The sequence below is a fragment of the Chelonia mydas genome, chromosome 9 (genome assembly GCF_015237465.2).
Source record: "Chelonia mydas isolate rCheMyd1 chromosome 9, rCheMyd1.pri.v2, whole genome shotgun sequence".
In the NCBI taxonomy this organism is placed as follows: Eukaryota; Metazoa; Chordata; order Testudines; family Cheloniidae; genus Chelonia; species Chelonia mydas.
Window position 1 is genome coordinate 83,088,441 of NC_057855.1, and position 17,628 is coordinate 83,106,068.

Sequence of the window (17,628 nt, forward strand, 5' to 3'; positions counted from 1 at the left end):
CATTTTTTGTTTTGTTTTCCTAAATTGAAACAAGCAATTAATACAGCAGAAGCAATGTTACGATAATGAGTTGAAACATTAAAATATCTGCCACCTCTCTGGTAGATGAGCTTTGAAATAGGAATATGTATATATCCTGCAAGTGCCCAGACTTGCTCTCCTCATAAAAAGAAACAGATAACTCAGTTCTTAGGATACAATCGATTCCCCCAAGTAAATTAAGTGCCAATCTACATTCAGGTATCTCTGGTATTTTATTAGCAAGTCTATGTTAGGTCCCAAAGCAGCCCTCACATACACACAGGGAACTTAATTCTAGAGAAGGTCAAAACCGTAAATCTGGGCCTCCAAATTTTGCAGGTGAGGCCTTCTTTATAGTTGTATCTTACCTATATGTTTATATTGGGGCTTCTGTGTCACCCACCATTGGAATATGGACCAGATTTTTAAAGGTACATAGCTGCCTAAAGATGCAAATAATCACTTAGTGGGATTTTCAGAAGTGCCTAGGTGCCTAACTCCTATTGAAATCAATGGGAGTTAGGCACTTAGAAAATCCCACTAGGTGCCTGTGTTCTTAGGGGTCTACATGTCTAACTATCTGACCCTTAGAGCTCAGTACTGTTACTTGGAAAATTAAGGAGCATTTATATTATTTGTAGTTCATTTGTGCCTACAGTACTAGACACTGCACCAACATATAGGGAGGGACAGATACTGCCCTAAGGAGCTTACATTCTATACAGCCAAGAAGAGGGGGAGGGGAAACTGAGGCACACACTGGTGAACACAGCAAGTCAGCCAGGGACAACTCAGGCACAGAACCCAGGTTTCCAGAGTTCCAGTCCAGTCCCCTACCCAGTAGCCCATGCTGCTGCTTCTTATGTTTTTAGCCACTAAACGTAGAAACATTTTATTAGGCACCTTGGATTTGAAGCTTTCTTCACTCAGACAGGCAAAGGTGATGGTCTTTGTCTCATGGCAGGCGATCTAACAAATTACCATTTAACATTCAATATGTTGAGTGTGCAATAAAATAAACATTAGCTAATCAGCTGGTTCCTGGTCTCTGTTCCCTGATAGCTATTTTTAGTTGCCCGGGCTGGTAGCACATAATTTTACTTTATATGGTGACTTGGATTTGGAACAGACCCATTATAATTACAAAAATCAAACTGAGTTTCAAAGCACAAAGCATCGTGCCTTAGTTACGCAGTGCACTAAGATGACACTGGAAAAGTCAGCCACCTAAAACAGAAGAGGACAGTCACTTGAGAGAAAAAAGTGAATCAGAAGTAGGAAATTCAGGGCCAGATGTGGGAGGCATTAGGCAAGACAGGTTTTGTGGTAAAGGAGATTCAGAGCCTGCAATGGCCTTTGAAAAGACTCTCTACGTTTGCATAGTGGTTTTTAAAATGCTTCATTATTTATAAAACTTTCTTGAAAGTAACATTTCCTTTCTAACTAACCTTGTCCTTTTCAATCTGACACATGCTGATTTATCCTTCCCCTGCGATTCTTATGAAGCACAAGTCTGAGCAATTCGTTTGCATAAAGATATATGAGCACAGCCTCAGGGAGAAGGATCTGTTAGTTAATTTCTACTCCCTGTAAGGACAAAGAATATTAGTAACTTATGAACAGAACACTTAAAAGCCCCCTGCATTTTCAAATTAGTCCTTTTTATACTGACTAGAGATGGCTCCAAGCCATAAAGTCCAGCTGATTTGGGGGCACATGCTGCTACCATTGACTTCTGTGGTGCAAATTTGGGGCCAATATAAAGCTTACATTACATAACACATATAATAAAAGACAGATCTAAACACCAAAGTTTGGGGGTGTTCAATTCCAAATCTATCTCCAAAGCAGATAACCCTCCTGCCCCATTCCTGTAAGTCATCCTTACATGTTTTTAAACAATTAAATATCAGTCTAAGCATTGTTTTGGTGCCACATCCTCCGCTCAAATATAACAGATTCCATTCCATCATTGTTCCCCCTCAGTACCAGTGATCAGCGCACACTGGCTTGTAGAAGTTTACATTTCTAAAGCTGTCTTTACAAAGACTTTAATGGAAGCCGAGATTTTTCGTTTACATTTCTAAATTCCCCCAGATCATGGTGTTGGGTTTTGAGGGGCCAAAGCCTTGCTCTGAAGTTCCTCTCGTTGCTTCTCTAAAGCATTTTAATTCCTCCTACATCACAGTGCACAAATGGCAAGTGCCTCAGCCAGGGGTGCCAGAACAGGGAGGGTCAGGGGACCATGGCCCCATCACTTTTAAAAGTGGGAGGGCTATGCCTTCCCATTTTGACCTGCCTTAAGGGTGAGCAATGGGAGGGAAGGGGCGGCGATGAGCAAGCAGCAGGCGGGGCCTCAGGGGGAAGAGGCAGAGCAGGGGGGTTGGGCCAAGGTTTGGGTGCTGGTGCTCCCACCCCACTTCTAGGGAGTTTCCAGAGCTCTTGGCCTCAGACAGTATCTCTGATTCCACAAACATTCTTCTAACACACAAGTCAACATTTCCTCCTTGTGTTTACTTCTTTGTTATGAGCATCCTAAATGATATGAGCCCTATCCTGGGGAAGAGGGCTACCTACCTGTACTCCTTCTCCTGGCTGTTTGTATACGTCAGTGGTTTTCAATTTCTTTTCATTTGTGGGCCTCTAAAAATCTTCAAATGGGGTTGTGGACCCCTTTGGAAATCTTAAGCAGTCTGCGGACCCCCAGGTGTCCACAGACCACAGGTTGAAAACCACTGGTCTATGTCAAAAGCAGAGCTGTACAGTTCATGATTGTTGGCTACAGGTACAGGAATCTGCTGCCTGACATTAGAGCCAGTCCTTCTCATATAGCCAGATATATGTTACCGCACCTGGCTCCCTCCTGTCTGTGTGTCCAGGGAGTAATGCATTAAAAGTGACTGTTGCATCTATTTTTAAAATAATTTCAGTGGCAGAGTGTTGGATGTTTTTTTAAAAGAACCTTATCGGTTCAGAATAATATTTGGGAAATACGCTGAGTTATCAAATTTTGTGAATTCGATAGTAAGCAAAAAGGGGAAAAAACACTTAAGGACAAAGCAACACAAAAATGTACTTTGTTCTTTATATGATAAGTGTAGTTTAGTATTGACTGAGGCTAATACTTCATAGCAGACTAGGAAAATGTCACATAGATTGTAAGCTCTTTGTACTCGGGCACTGTCTTTTTGTTCCATGATGGATTCTTTGCCCAGGATGGGAGCTTCTGTGATACAAATGATAAATATGTTTTGTAAAAGTAATGGTATCTTAGTACGATATGACCTCACTAGCTCTGCCTCAGTCTTTGGTCTCATTCAGCTGTAAAGAATTCTCATAGGCATGTCTAAGGCATTGCACAATTACTCCCATAACGGATGGTTTTACCTCACATACAGGAGATGGAGAATTATCATGGGAACATTCTGATGGGGATATCTTCCGGCAACCGGCCAACAGAGAAGCCGTAAGTGTGCCCTGTGTAATGAGAAAACCCATTTTCCTACCGAGCCAGTCACACACAAGTAAAAGGAGATGATTACTCTAACTCTTCACCGGTTCTGCCTTGGCATCGGAATATCAGGCAGAAAAATTCATACTAGGGACAATACCTTTTTCCACTGAATCTTCCTCTGTTTGTCTTTAGCTCTTTGTACCCAGCTGAAAATCTTTGATGATCTTGAAGAAATGACAGACAAAAGTTCTCTTGTGATAGATTAGGGCCTGGCTGGGAGAGGGGCTCCAAACGTGGTGTCCCCCTAGACAAACTTGCATAGTATGTTCTGAAACCAATAAAGTACACTTCACATGTCAGGTCTCATGAGCTAAAAGGTGCTGCTTGGGAGCCAAGGGCACTACAGAGTGAGCAATTAGAGTTCATGTGGGCAGAATGGGCATGTCTCTTACAAAAGGATACTTTGTTTTCAGTTTCCTAGGTACCAATTTGTCATGCCTGTTCTTTCCATAATCCCTCTTTCCCACTTCGCTATCCCGTCTCCTCCTCTTTCACTATTATATCCTATTTTTCCTTCTAAAATCATGTGTGGTTCATGCACTGTTGAGATGGCAGCCCGTGATCAGAAGATGTCTAACATCTCCCACAATTAATGATTGTTAGAAAAAAATCCAGTGTCCTTTGTTAAAAAAAAAGCTAGCACCAGAGAAAGGGGGCAACGTTGTTTATTTTCTGTGGTTCACAGTGTATTTTGTTGCCAGACAAAAATTCTATATCCATTTCTGTGGCACCTGACTCAGCAACAGCCTGTAGAGCAGTAAGAATGTTGGAAAATTCATCATTGCTAATACCAAGTAAATACTTAGCAATATATAGGCCATATTTCATACGCTGTAGCTGTTTGGATACTATTATATCTGCCAGTATTCAATAGTTACAACAGTAGAACAAAATGCCACATTATAAGAAGATACACCCAGCGAATGGGTGTGACTCTTCATTGCTCTGCACCTTGTTTAGTCAGGTACCTTGCACTGCTACACAGGGGTGAAAGTAACTTAAAAGGACTTACCGGTACACCGGAGTCCTGAGCCGGGGGCGTAGCCTCAACCGGAAGAGGAGTGGTCTCAACCAGAAGAGGCGAGGCCTTTAAAGATTTAAAGGGCCCCCAGGCCCTTTAAATCACCCCCAGAGCTCCCAGCTGCAGAGGGAGCCAGGTGCAGAGGGAGCTGGGAGCCCCAGGGGCGATTTAAAGGGCCTGGGGTTCCAGCCACTGCTACTGCAGTGGCGCTCCGGGCCCTTTAAATTGCTGCCCGAGCCCGGCTGCCCGAGCCCCGGGGTGGCGGCGACAGGGCTCGGGTGGTGCTTTAAAGGGCCCGGGGCTCCTGCCACTGCAGGGAGCCCCAGCCCTTTAAATCGCCAGCCTGGGGAAGCTGGTCTGGTCCGGCACGGTGTACCGGCTCTTACCGATACACCGGACTGGCTTACTTTCACCTCTGCTGCTACAGAATGAGTGCAGATTGCTACCCAACGAGAACGGTAGCATATTGCAGCCACCTTGTCAATAACCACAGCAGGTGCAAGGCAAAGGAGACTCCAACCCTGTGTCTGCATCGCCACTAGGACACATGTGGATGACCCAGGCTGTCTCTGGATCTTGTTAGAGATTTTACTTATTCTCTTGTACTTTACTGAATGAACATGTGCAGCTAAGGCCTGATCCAAAGCCAATGGAATGACCCCCACTGACTCCTGCAGACTTTGGATCAGATACTTGTGCATACCATACCTGAATAAATGGTTTGTCTGCCATGTGAACACTGCTTTCCAACAGTAGTAACACACTTATTTTCCAGTTATCATGCCTGAGGGGTACAAATTCACTCCAGGGGCTAGATCAATCTATGGTGCAGCTTTATTGCCTCCAGGGTGAAGATTAACCATCTATAATTCAGTCTGGCAGCGTTGATTTTTATAACACAATTTGGAGAGAGCACCTGGCATTTTTAAGCATTTGGAGCACAAAATAAATACATGCCTTGTAAGAGTACTATTTTAACAAACAATCTTCAGTCATGCCTTTGGGTATTTTTGGAAAAGAATCCCCCAACATAACCATGGTGCTTTGTTTTGAAAAACAGAGTCACGGCACAGGGCTATTTTCACCTACAAATCTGTCAAGGCTTCCCAGCTGATGGACTTAGAGATAGATTCCAACAAGGTGCTGCTCATCCGGAGCAACAGTGGTTGCATCTGGCCTTACGAGTGTCTGTGGCTCCGGCATCTACAGTGAAATGAGAAGCAGGAGGGCAGGCAGCATCTGATCATTTTACATATTGACTATACTTGGTCCATATTCAGGGATGCTGTAAAAAGCAGTTTGGATGCAGAAGGCTAGAACTCCTGGGGTCAAATACCTGCAGTTTAACACAGGTTAATCTCAAGCACCTGCATGAGTCTCTCTCCAGCAAGGAAGAAGCGAATCTTGAAATTTAGCACCTCACTGACAGTGGCAAAACTCACACTGACTGCACAGGGAGCCTTAATTCAGACAGTTTACACACAAAGTTCAGCTCTCCAATTGCTTTACTTGAATGAAACATTTACATTCCTGTTCCTTCTGTCTCCACACAGAGGCATTCATACCATCGCTCCCATTACGACCTGTCACCCAGCTCCACTAGACAGGTGGTCAATATTCCACGATTTTCCAGTGGCAGGAGTAACCGTGGAGTCCTACCTGACCCCCAGCAAGCCTCAGGAACTATAGTACAGATCGTCATCAACAACAAGCATAAGCACGGACGAGGTAAAGAGAAGTCCTTTTAGCAATACCACTCTGAGTGGGGTCTCAGCCATTTATAGCTCTCAAAGAATTTTTAGTATATGAAGGGGGAGACCCTTTGCAAATGATTGAACCTTGCAAGTCAGAAAGTAAAAGTACAGTAAGACAGCAAAGATATAACATTAGGAGAGTTATCTTGGCTGGGGGCAATTGTGTCTGAGCCTATAGTGACTGCTGCATTTGCCCATACATAGGCAACGCATAGGCACTACCATATTGCTTTCTAAAGAACTTCGAGAATCTATATTACATGAAATTATTGTGGCAAATTGCCTGTACGATTATGATGGGTCCCGCACTTCCTCTTCTTGGGGAGGAGTTCAGGGTGCAGTTTCCTGCCCCTGAACTAGGATATTTACTGTCCCACTAGTAACCCAGAGAAGGGTAGTGGAGAGGGAGGAACCCAGACCCACCTTCTACTCCGGGTTCCAGCCCAGGGGCCCTAGGGATAGTGGTAAACCACTTGAACTAGTGCTTCCTTCCCCTGGGCTACTTCCCTCTCCTGCTGTTCAGCTTGTGGGCTTCCTGCCCTCTCTCTCTGCACAAGCCGGGTGTCTCTTTACCTAGGGTCTTGGTCTTCTAGCCAGCCACAGCACTTCTCCAAACTCTCCTCTACTTCAACTCCTCCAAACTGCTCTCTGCTCCAACTCCTTCCCCTGGCTGATTGAAGCAGGAGGTTTTTATCTGGTGACTAACTTCAGGTGCTCTAATTGGCTTCAGGTGTTTTTAATTAATCTATAGAAACCTTTCTTCCCTCTACAGGGAATAAGGCTTCTCCTCATCCTGCTGCCTTCTGGCCATGCTGTATCACACTATATAAAGACCACTTTATTCTGTTGGGACTAGGAAGGTGAGCAGCTGACACCACTGTCAATGCCTTTAGATCTGCTGCTAAATTCACACACTGATTGGTCTAGCATCCAGAGAATGGAAAAGTCTACTTTTGGTTATTTTCTTCATGCTTTCTCCTATTTGATAACCTGTGTGAATGCAAGTGGCATGTGTTTAAGCTATCTCAGAAATCTCAGGCGACAAACCCCTACTACGTTACCAGTAGACTCTACTGCCAAGACTTACTGAGCTATCTCCTTGGTAGAAAGTATCCCACCTATGAGCGATGAGGAGCTTCTCCCTTTACATCTGTGTTGAACAAAGCTGTTACCTAGTGTTCGGGCCAGCAGTTCCACCCCCCCCCCCCATTTAACTTTTATTCTGTTTTTCAGAGATCAATACAATACTTCATATCAAAGATATATGTAAAACAAAGCACTGAGAGCTAGAGGCATTCCAGTAACATAACATAATATCTCTTTAAGCCTCTGAGAGCCTTATTACATTATGGGAACATTAGGACCTCAAGCTCATATGGAAAACCTTTATAGAAGCATGACTAAGCCATGTTCCTCAAGGATTATACTAAGAAAAAAGGGTTGGACTCACCAAATCCCCAATTTAAAAGGGGCAGCAGATTTTATGTCCTGGCAAAAGGGCATGATGCTGCAAGGTGCTGAGTGCACTCAATTCCTATACATTTCAACGGAGTTACTTGTGTAGCTGGTAGAGTATGCATTAAGTGAATAAGGGTCTGCAGGATCAGGCCCAAATAGTAATAAAAGAATTCGCTATAGAAGAGCAACTATACAGAAAACCCAGAGTAGCGTACACTCAGGAATGTCCCACCAAGAGTTAAAAGCCTTTGTGTTATAGCCAACTAATCTTTTAAGGTATTAACTAACAGAAGGAATGTTGGCCATAGGATCTTTATTATCCACCTGAACAACCATGAAAACACATTCAGATCATGTCAGTGTTTTATGCTGAAACTAGGAGCAGGAATCTCCACTCAGTGCAATATCTCAGACATCCAGTTCACACATGAAGACATCATCAAAGCAATTTCTAACTGATTTGTTTCAGCAAATAAAAAGCAGACAAATGAACAGCACATTTCTCTGCACAGTTTAGTGTCAGTGATAGCTTTAGGAGCTTGTGGCCCAGAGAGAGTCTAAGAGGTCTCTGGAATGGAAATTAGAATGGTGACCATGTCCTTTCTTTTGTTCTCTGCAATTAGAGTGTGTTATTAATTAATGCACATGCTTCCTGAGATTATTTTTAGATTTATAAAATGTAACAAAATAGTTATACTGACCTGCAGATTTGATGCCATTACATGGATACAGAATTACATTTCTATGCAGTCAGTGGTTAAAGCAGGCCATTTGGGAGCTAGGGTTCTATTTTCATGGTGACTACAGACTTCTTCTGTCACTTTGGACTAATTATTTAACCTTTCTGTGCCTCAGTTTATCCATCTGCAAAATTGAGATAATGTATCTATAGTCAACATATCCCTGACTACAGTACAGAGAAGTTGTGAGGTTTAATTTATGTTTGTAAAGCATTTGGAGCTCTCTGGCAGGAAAAAAATGATATAAACATAAGTATAAATATACTGCTAAAGCATGTAAGAAGGTTAATTATAACAATAGAGTGATTAATCCCATTTTATGTAAATTTTCCCTTTTCTTTCTCATCATTATGTTTTGTATACAGAGAACACTTCATTTGCTTTTATGAGAAAAAACTGTTTCCCCTTCTAAAATGAAAACAGCTCTTAAGAAAGGGTTTAAAAAGTAATAAATTATTAAACCAAATGATGGTATAACACCCGTGAAAGACAATACATTATGAAGAACACCCACCATAAATCTTGGTAACTTAGTAACACATAAGCCAGTTGCTCACATCTGTTACCAGTTAGATGTAAATTTAAGATTACAGATAAAAATTAAATTGCTTTTGAAAGTTACAGGCAAAAGAAGAACGTATTTTACAAATAAAAGCATTAATACAAAATGATGGCATATTAGAAGAATTGGAAATATTTACAGCAAATCCAAACTTGATTTTTACTGCTTTTTGAAATCAAACAGTGCCCTTTCTTTCACCTTTTTTGGTTAGTCTGCATTTTTCAGTATGTTTATGAAATGTTTAAAGAAGCAAGGTTCACAGGGCAACTAGAATATTGTTCTGGTTGCAGGCTGAAATTCTGAGGCAGGAGCCAGTTCAGAGGAGTGGGGTGTGCATGAGGAGCTAAGATCATAAAAGCCAATTGGTGGGAGTAAATGATCTCCAACAAAAATGGACACCCACTGGAGGAGAGTGGTCAAATTCTGCATTCCATCTCGCTCACTGAAATACCAGGGCACCCTCACAGATAAGTGAGGCCAGAATTTAGACCAAATTGCACAGAAAAAGGTGATCAAAGGTTCAATCCTGTTCCCTTTGAAGTAAATGACAAAACTTAACGTCAGTGGGAGAAGGGCTGGGCCAGAAATCACTTGTGAAAAATATACTTCCAAGCAGAGGTGTATCCGTTAGCCATGTCATGAATGCAACATTGCCTCAAACCAGTGTATATGCACTAAGGCAGAGGTTGTAGTTCAACTATGGACCTGCTGGGGCCCTACCATACAATGAATATTCATTTTCTTCCTCTCTCCTGTTTTAGTCTGCGTTTCAAATGGAAAAACATATTCACATGGTGAATCGTGGCATCCTAATCTCCGGGCCTTTGGAATCGTAGAGTGTGTGTTGTGTACCTGCAACATCACCAAACAAGAATGTAAGAAAATTCATTGTCCGGATCAATACCCCTGCAAATACCCTCAGAAAATAGAAGGAAAATGCTGTAAAGTCTGTCCAGGTAAAACACAGAATAGATCACAGACTGCCTTTTTGCTTTGGATTTTAACTGGTCTTTTGATCATAGTGACACCTGATGAAATGAGCAACCTTATCTGTTGCTATATTTTGTCTAGAGGGAAATCTGGGCCCGATAATAGATCTAGCACCCAATCTTGCAAGCCATCTCATTCATTTCATTTCCACAGGTAGAGGGCACCGAGGATTGGGCCCACCTTCTGGTCTCTTTTTCTTCTCTCTAGCATTAGTGTGACTTTTGCACATCTATTTCAGAAGAGAGTATATCCCCTCCCCTCCCCCCACCAACTAGAGATGCATTATCTCCCAGACAATAATTCAAGGAGCTTCTCTCATTCTCCCTTCCCTTCCCATTTACAATCCTCACAGAGCTTTCCATTTGTTTTCTAGCTTGGGACATTTACACTACTGTACTAAATAAAGCTTTGTTTTGCAAAACATAGCGGTAGATTTAAATGCTTTGGTCAAAACGTTATTTGTGCCAATAATGGAACTGGATCCTTAGAATAAGCACTAATGCTATGACAGCTTATCATAGCATTGTGGGGAAATCTAATCACTTGATTAGCTTGTTGTAGGATATTAGTAAAAATGTGTAAAGAAAAGCAAACAAACTACTTAGAAATTTGCTAACCTCTCTTATGACGTTTTGCCAGGTGCCTAACCCCCATCTATACCTTTAAAATTTTCCCACAACACATTTAGCCCCTTTTTGTGTTTAGTTCTATAATGCACTGGCAGAAATGCTCTGAGAAAACGAGTGTCAGAGCCACATGCATAAGTCACTCACAAAGCACCTGCTAGCAATGCTAATTAGAAGGGAGCCTGGTTCAGTGCACTAGGAGACAGGAGAGCTAAGGTCAAGTCCCAGCTGTGTCCCTGACTCATGTGATGGAAGGAGACTCATTTAACTGCCCTGTGCCTCAATCATCTTACGTGTAAAAAGGGGATGATACTTTACGTCACAGGAGGGTTGTGAGGCTTAATTCAGTTAATAACTGAAGTTGTGAGAGCCTGACATGTAGACATGCTGAGCATCCACAACTCCTCTTGAAGTCAATGGAAGATGAGGGCACTCAGAAAAATCTGGTTAAGAACCTGGGATGCAAGTGCTATAGAAGAAAATCATTTGTTATCTAGGTTTCAGATCAGTCTCTAACTCCCGAACTTCACCCACAGCCATCAAAAAAGCAGGATCTTTTCTCGAAGTCTGATTTGTATGTGGTAAGATAAAACATACTAAATAAAAATCCAAATTGTTTTATTGTTACCAGGTCTGAGCATTAAAAAGGGAGAGCAAAACAGAATTTCACTAAGTAGTCTGGACTCAGTTGGAGAAGGACTTGAAAGACCACTTCAGAGGAACTCTCTACAATTAAGCTGAACTTGTTGGGCAGCATGAATCTAGTAAGGTCCAAGGAACATTATTAAAGCTGTGTCATGTTTTGCTTACAGAAGAGATGCCAAGTCAGAGCTTTGACGGCAAAGATTACTTTTGCGGTGAAGAGATGCTTCCTGTCTATGAATCTGTTTTCATGGAGGAAGGAGAAACCATTAGAAAAATCGCAATGGAAACAGAAAAGCCACCTCAAATAGAAATACACGTGTGGACAATTCGGAAAGGTAAGTAGATCAAGTTCTCTCTTAAAATAGTGCTTTTTTTCTTTTTATAACCTCAGGAAAGATTTATAAATTCTTGCCACTCAGGACTTTATAGCTGTTCCAATTCTTTAGATTGGGGCATTTGGCACTTCCCTGGTAGCAGAGATAGAACTCCAGTCCTCCTACTACAAAAGCACAAATTGCTAGTGCTTGTGCCAAACTCCCTTGTTGTTAGCAGTGTGGGGTCTATCATATGCACTTGAGCAGTTCTGATTTTGGCCCATAGAGGGCAGTAGCACACACTAGCCAGTTCAATGCCACCATCCTATGGAGGGGGGGCAGGAGGGAGACTGTGGTGCATCATGGGAGATGGAGGCCAACCAGTGAGCCTGGCCTATTGCGGGGAGCAGGAGCACACAGCTCCCAGATTACAACTCCCATGAGGCACCATAGTCGTAGGTGCTGGAGCTGGAGGGGCTGGGGTGCTGCTGCACCCCCTGGCTTGAAGTGGTCTCCATTATATACAGGGTTTACAGTTTGGTTCAATGGCTCTCAGCATCCCCACAATACAATTTGTTCCAGCACCCCGACCATAGCAGTCCTGCAGAATCAAAATTATTCAGGTTTTGGCCAAAACATTTTAGATTTTGATTTTTCACAGAAAACTCATTTTCTGTGGAAGGCAAAAGAATCTATGTTATGACCAGCTCTAGTCTTAACCCTGAGCACAGATTTCCAACCCTTTCAGGCCAGTCCCTTCAGTTGTCCAGACTCCTGAATATCTGAAGGGTTTAGATGTTCCTACCCCTTCAGATGATCAGTGTTGTATGTGCTGCAAATGAATAAAGCCTGAGCTTTTACTTTAGCTAATTGACTGGTCTCCTTGATTTTACAGATCTAGAAGCTAGATCTCAAACAAATGCCAAACTTCCCTACAGTTCTTGGACTCTATGTTGAATCTGTGTAATATTGCTATGTACTATAAGAGTATGTGTTTCACAATGTATCCTAAAAAGCGTATTGATCTCTGAGGAGGCTGCATTTCAAAGTGGGCAAAGTGATTCCTTACTGAAAGGAAAAACCCTTAAGGAATCTTTGGGAAGAGCGGAGCTACAAAATGTATATTATTTCTGTTTAATTAAAAATACAAGTGGGGACCCAAAAAGGGAAATGCCAAAAGTGTAGGTGTAAACAGATCCGTTATTCAGTATATAAAGAGAGGCAATGTTATTTTTCTCTTCATCTCCTACAACCAACTCTTTCCCTTAAGAATTATGTTGGCTATCTTCTCAAAGGCCCTTTACGTGATGGCATTTACTAAGTGATGTCGCTGTGTCTCAGAATGCCTTAGTCCACATGCTAAATATTAACGTAGCTTGACTTTCAGTTGTTTGTAGTCTCTTTCTAGCTGGGAATGTTGTCGCGCAGTCAGAGCAAGCAAATAGGCACACACAGGAGCCAAGGCGCCTGGGTTCTAATCCTGACTCAGCCACTGACTCACACAGTGTGACCGCCGGCAAATCATTCCAGCTTTTTGTACTTCGCTTTAACAGATCTGTAAAATTAGGATTTACTTAGTTCACGGGGGCATTGCGAGGCTTGTGTACAGATTGCTTTGAGACCATCAGTGTCAACTTAGTAGCTTTAGTCTCTACCTTTTAAAAATAAATAAATAAATAAATAAAGACGCTTCATAAGGTGAGATCATATTAAAGGGCAAACTACCCTGAACGTTACCCAGATCATGATCTATGAACAGCCCTCTGAAGGGCTGGTGGTTAATACAGGGTCCTACTATGCTCCCAGTAAGACACAAACCCTTCTGGTGGTTTGGCAGGAGCATTTCCTGCTGGCTGCCTGCAGTTAGGTAAAAGACAATGTCCGATGTCAGCACGCCAAATGGCTTTTCTCCAAGGCATTGGGATTTTGGCCTCTGCTCTGGTCCTCTCTCATTCATGCCAGGGAGGGCTGAAGCTATATGGGTAAAGGAGGAACTAACTCTCAGATCTCGGTGATACTCTCCACCACCATAAAACCACAAAAGAAAAATATTGATGGAGCACATGGAATCGGTTAAAACATTGTTGGTAAAGACGATTTCATAATGTGGCTCAACATGCCAGTAATTCTACAAACAATCACAACAACACAACAGGCTCAGAGCAGGGAAAATTTGTTCCAACTACATGTTCTTACTGCTTTGCTACAGGGATTCTACATCACTTCCACACTGAGAAGATATCCAAAAGCGAATTTGAAGAACTTCCCTACTTCAAGCAGATAACAAGGACAACACTGAGTAAGTAAAAGTCTTGTCTTCGTAGGCTCCACTTTTCTATATAACCTCAGCCTGAAACATGCCCTGCATGACTCCTCCAATTGAAATAAATGTGCTACTTTCCCACCAACATCTGGAATCGATAGTTTATGAGTATCAAATAAAATAATCAGAATACAACTTATGATTAGAGGGTTACTTTCACATAAATCATATTTAAAAGATGCCTTTCTGAAGTCCCTAGTAACACCTTGGATTATTAAAAACTGACTGTTTAAAAAACCCAAATTCATTTTTCACCACTAGTGCAATTTATATTTTGTATTTCACCCAGCTTGGGCTACAGAACTTGGCCTCCCAATTTCACTTGTTAATGGTCGGTTTTATTCTCCAGTTCTTCTGCACAGCAAGTTGCTGTTATGTTTAGACTTCCACTATTGCAGGGCAACAGCAGCTGTTGAAAGAATTACTCTTGAGAGTATGCTGCAATTACAAGCCAGGGCCTTCCCAGCTACAAACGAAAGCTTCCCCCCTCCCCCCCGCCCACCTTCCCCAATCAGAATCTGGCCCTTCATGTTCTTTTGCATGCAATGTATTAAGTGATTGAGATATTTTCAAACCTTCCAAAGGAAAATATTTTAATTCTCCCTATCAACAATTTGAATGTGTTTGTCTGGCTAGTGCTTGTAAGGGGCTCTAAAGCTCCTTGCATTCGGTCTAAGTCAGTGTCTTTCTGCTTTGTATTTTTGTTTTCAGGCCAGTGGAAAATATTTAGCGAGGGAGAAGCTCAGATCAGCCAAATGTGCGAAAGCAGAGTGTGCAGGACTGAGCTGGAGGATCTGGTAAAGGTTTTGTACCTCGAAAAGCCTGAAAAGGGTCACTGTTAAGGGAGACAACACGGGAGGGAGAAAACTTGGATCTGCAGCTGGACTGCAGGCTTATTTTGCTTAAGTCAACAGTTGCCCTAAAATCCAAAACTATAATGCAGTAATTATTCACATCATGCACAGCAAACTTGCTGCTTTATGTGTAGTGGTCTGTGTCAACCATTTAAATATCTCCTCAAAAAGACTAGGAGGCTCCGTATTGGTGGGGGGAAGGGAGAGGGAGACTGTAGTTCCTTGTAAAGTTGAAAAGTTAAAAAAGAAAACAGATTTTTTTTTTTAGACTTGGCAAGTTATTCAAACTAATGAAATGAAGGACACCTAATAACTGTGCAGGAGCTATGGAGAGCATTATTTCCTGTGCTGAGTTTATACCACTTCTGGTGTTGAAATGACTCATGTTTTTCTAGGGCGGGGGGGTGGGAATACAAGTGGTACAGTACTTGTGTTTGAAGCATAAAATCCAGATTTAAATGAAAACTCCCAACCAGCCTACTGCTTTTGGGACGATGTCTTGCAGTTGAACAAACTCTGAGTACATAAACAAACCAGAAGGTGTTAGTGGGAATTACTGCATTTACGTAGCAATTTGAGAAAACGTTCAACTTTTAAGTGGTTTTCACTTGGTTTCCATTATCCACTTCTCTACATGAAATATGAAACGTCAGCTCCCTCATGCCGCCCCACTACTGCATTCTCATGGGCCCTGTTAACACATAGCCTCGGTCAATAAACTCCCTTTACAAAGTAACATAGCAGGAGAATGCAAAGTACTTGAATCATTTATGAAAATTCCTATAGGGTTAAACCCACAGTGATTAATAACTCATTAAATGTCTTGTGATATCGCTTAATTTATTAATGGTAATTGTCGCAATAAGAGTGTTCTGCGTGGTTCTAATTGGTGGCCTCTCAAGTCCCAGCAAACTAATAAGCATAACTTCAAGGACAACTCTCTCCAATGGCAAACTAACGAGCACTTATATAAAGCCACTAAGTTAGTGCAGCACCAGCAAGACCATTATCTTCATGCAAAAAGAAATCTAAGGCACTCCGTTTGATTTGCAGTTCACAGCTGAATGTTAGTGTCTGTCCAGTGTCTGCCTTCAGAAAAGAGTTCTGTTCTGATATACAAGGCCATAACTTTGAAAACATGGCTTTCTCTGAGGAAATCCTGCCACGTGGACACCATCTTAGATTCACTCCTGAGGCGCAAGTGACTGTGGCTGCTTTCCCTCCATTTTCTATTCCAGAAGCATATGGGAACATTTCCTTTTGTGCTTGAACAGCAATGAAGTTCTAAAGAAGTTGCCTCCGGCCAGGCACTTGGTCCTCAAAGGGAGTGAAATAAATGGCAGTGGCCAGAATTCAGAGGCCCCCATGGGACTTTGCAAAACTTGTGCTCTCTGCTCCGCACTGTATTTCCAGTGATGGCACTCTAGGTCTTCATCTGGGGTATGTACATCTTAACAAAGAGGTTAAGGGGTATGGATGTTCACTACTTAATACCAGTGGCCCAACTCAGGCTCCAGCAGAAGAAATATTAAACCTTTGAGTAGAGCCTTATTCACAGTAGTGATCTCTTTGCACCGCTCCCTGATAGCAGCTGTGGTTGTAAGAGGCAACCCCCTTTTACTGCTTTTTCAGTGGCACAGGATCAATCCCTGCCAAGGTTTCTTGCAATAGCCAGCAGGAGTATATGGAAAGGGGCATTGACTAAGAGCAAGGAGATGGGAATGTGATAGGAAGGAAAAGGGAGACTAAGTGAGGATATAAGGATGAAAAGAAAATCCAGGATTTCCTACACAGAAATTCTTCATGGTCCTGCCTGCAAAGAGCAAGCTATCCTCCATGCCAGGATAGAGAACAGATTATTTTTTAGTGCACTTCCTTCTCTGCCAGTGCCCAAAGTGGCCTAAAACACATAACAGGATAGTGTGCCAGAAGTGAGCTTCTTCAGCAGCCAGTTTGATTGGTAAGAACAAAATAATTCTTGTGATGTCAGTAAAATCATTTAGAAACCAGACAAGGCACCCGACAGTCCTTGCATGGTCCTATAAATGATCCTAGGGCAGTTCTCATAAGAGAGAAAGTTAACTCCAGTGTCCGGGCCAAATTCGGTAATGAGACTTTGCCTCTCTAAATTCTCTTTTGTGTTTAAAATGGGTGTCGTGTTCACCTTCTGTCCAAAATTGTGGCATAGCACGCCTGTGCACTATTAAACAGCTGTATGTTCCACACCAGAAGTGGGTGCCACACAGTGTAGTTGTGGGAGCAGCGGTTTGTAACACACTTTGGGATCCTTTGGATTGGAAGGCACTTTAGAAATGTAATTTTTTTTTATTATAAGTCCACTAATAATGCATGTATTAACATGAACATACCTCTGATGAAGACATAGTGGAAGGCATTCTGAGGCGTCGTAGTATTCTGGTAGGCAGACAAACACCTGGCTATGTTTGGCTCACCTCTTGGTACAGTATGTTTGTAGCAGTAGCTGATTGAACAAAGATTATGTGGAAAGTGTACAGTGTTTGTGTTGTTTTTTTGGAAGACAAACAGTCTTGTGTTTGTGACAGAACAAGTGGGGTTCAAATTGTGTATTTATTTGTATAATAAACTTTTATGAAAACAAAACAATATAAGCACCATTTAGAAAATGAAGTTCTGCATTTTTACAGTCTCTGGTCACTTAAGACAATAAAATACACGATATCATGTTTTTCACTGTCTTCACAGGACATATGCCTGATGTGGTACTTATTTATGTACTTGCTCTATCACTTTGACCTGGTTTTATAAATTAATAAACTCTGCAGTT

At 42.0% G+C, this 17,628-nt stretch overlaps 1 protein-coding gene across 4 annotated transcripts in view; it reads left to right on the forward strand.

The window, feature by feature from the left end:
• The window catches only part of CHRDL1 (chordin like 1), a 55,357-nt gene extending 37,729 nt beyond the window's left edge, over positions 1 to 17,628 (forward strand). For all 4 annotated transcript variants that reach the window (XM_043522688.1, XM_043522687.1, XM_037909421.2 and 1 more), the window contains 6 exons: positions 3,420 to 3,487; positions 6,110 to 6,284; positions 9,832 to 10,026; positions 11,499 to 11,666; positions 13,855 to 13,944; positions 14,680 to 17,628. In XM_043522688.1, the coding sequence (XP_043378623.1) occupies positions 3,420 to 3,487; positions 6,110 to 6,284; positions 9,832 to 10,026; positions 11,499 to 11,666; positions 13,855 to 13,944; positions 14,680 to 14,810 (827 nt within the window). In that variant the 3' untranslated portion in view covers positions 14,811 to 17,628. The remainder of the gene's footprint in view (positions 1 to 3,419; positions 3,488 to 6,109; positions 6,285 to 9,831; positions 10,027 to 11,498; positions 11,667 to 13,854; positions 13,945 to 14,679) is intronic.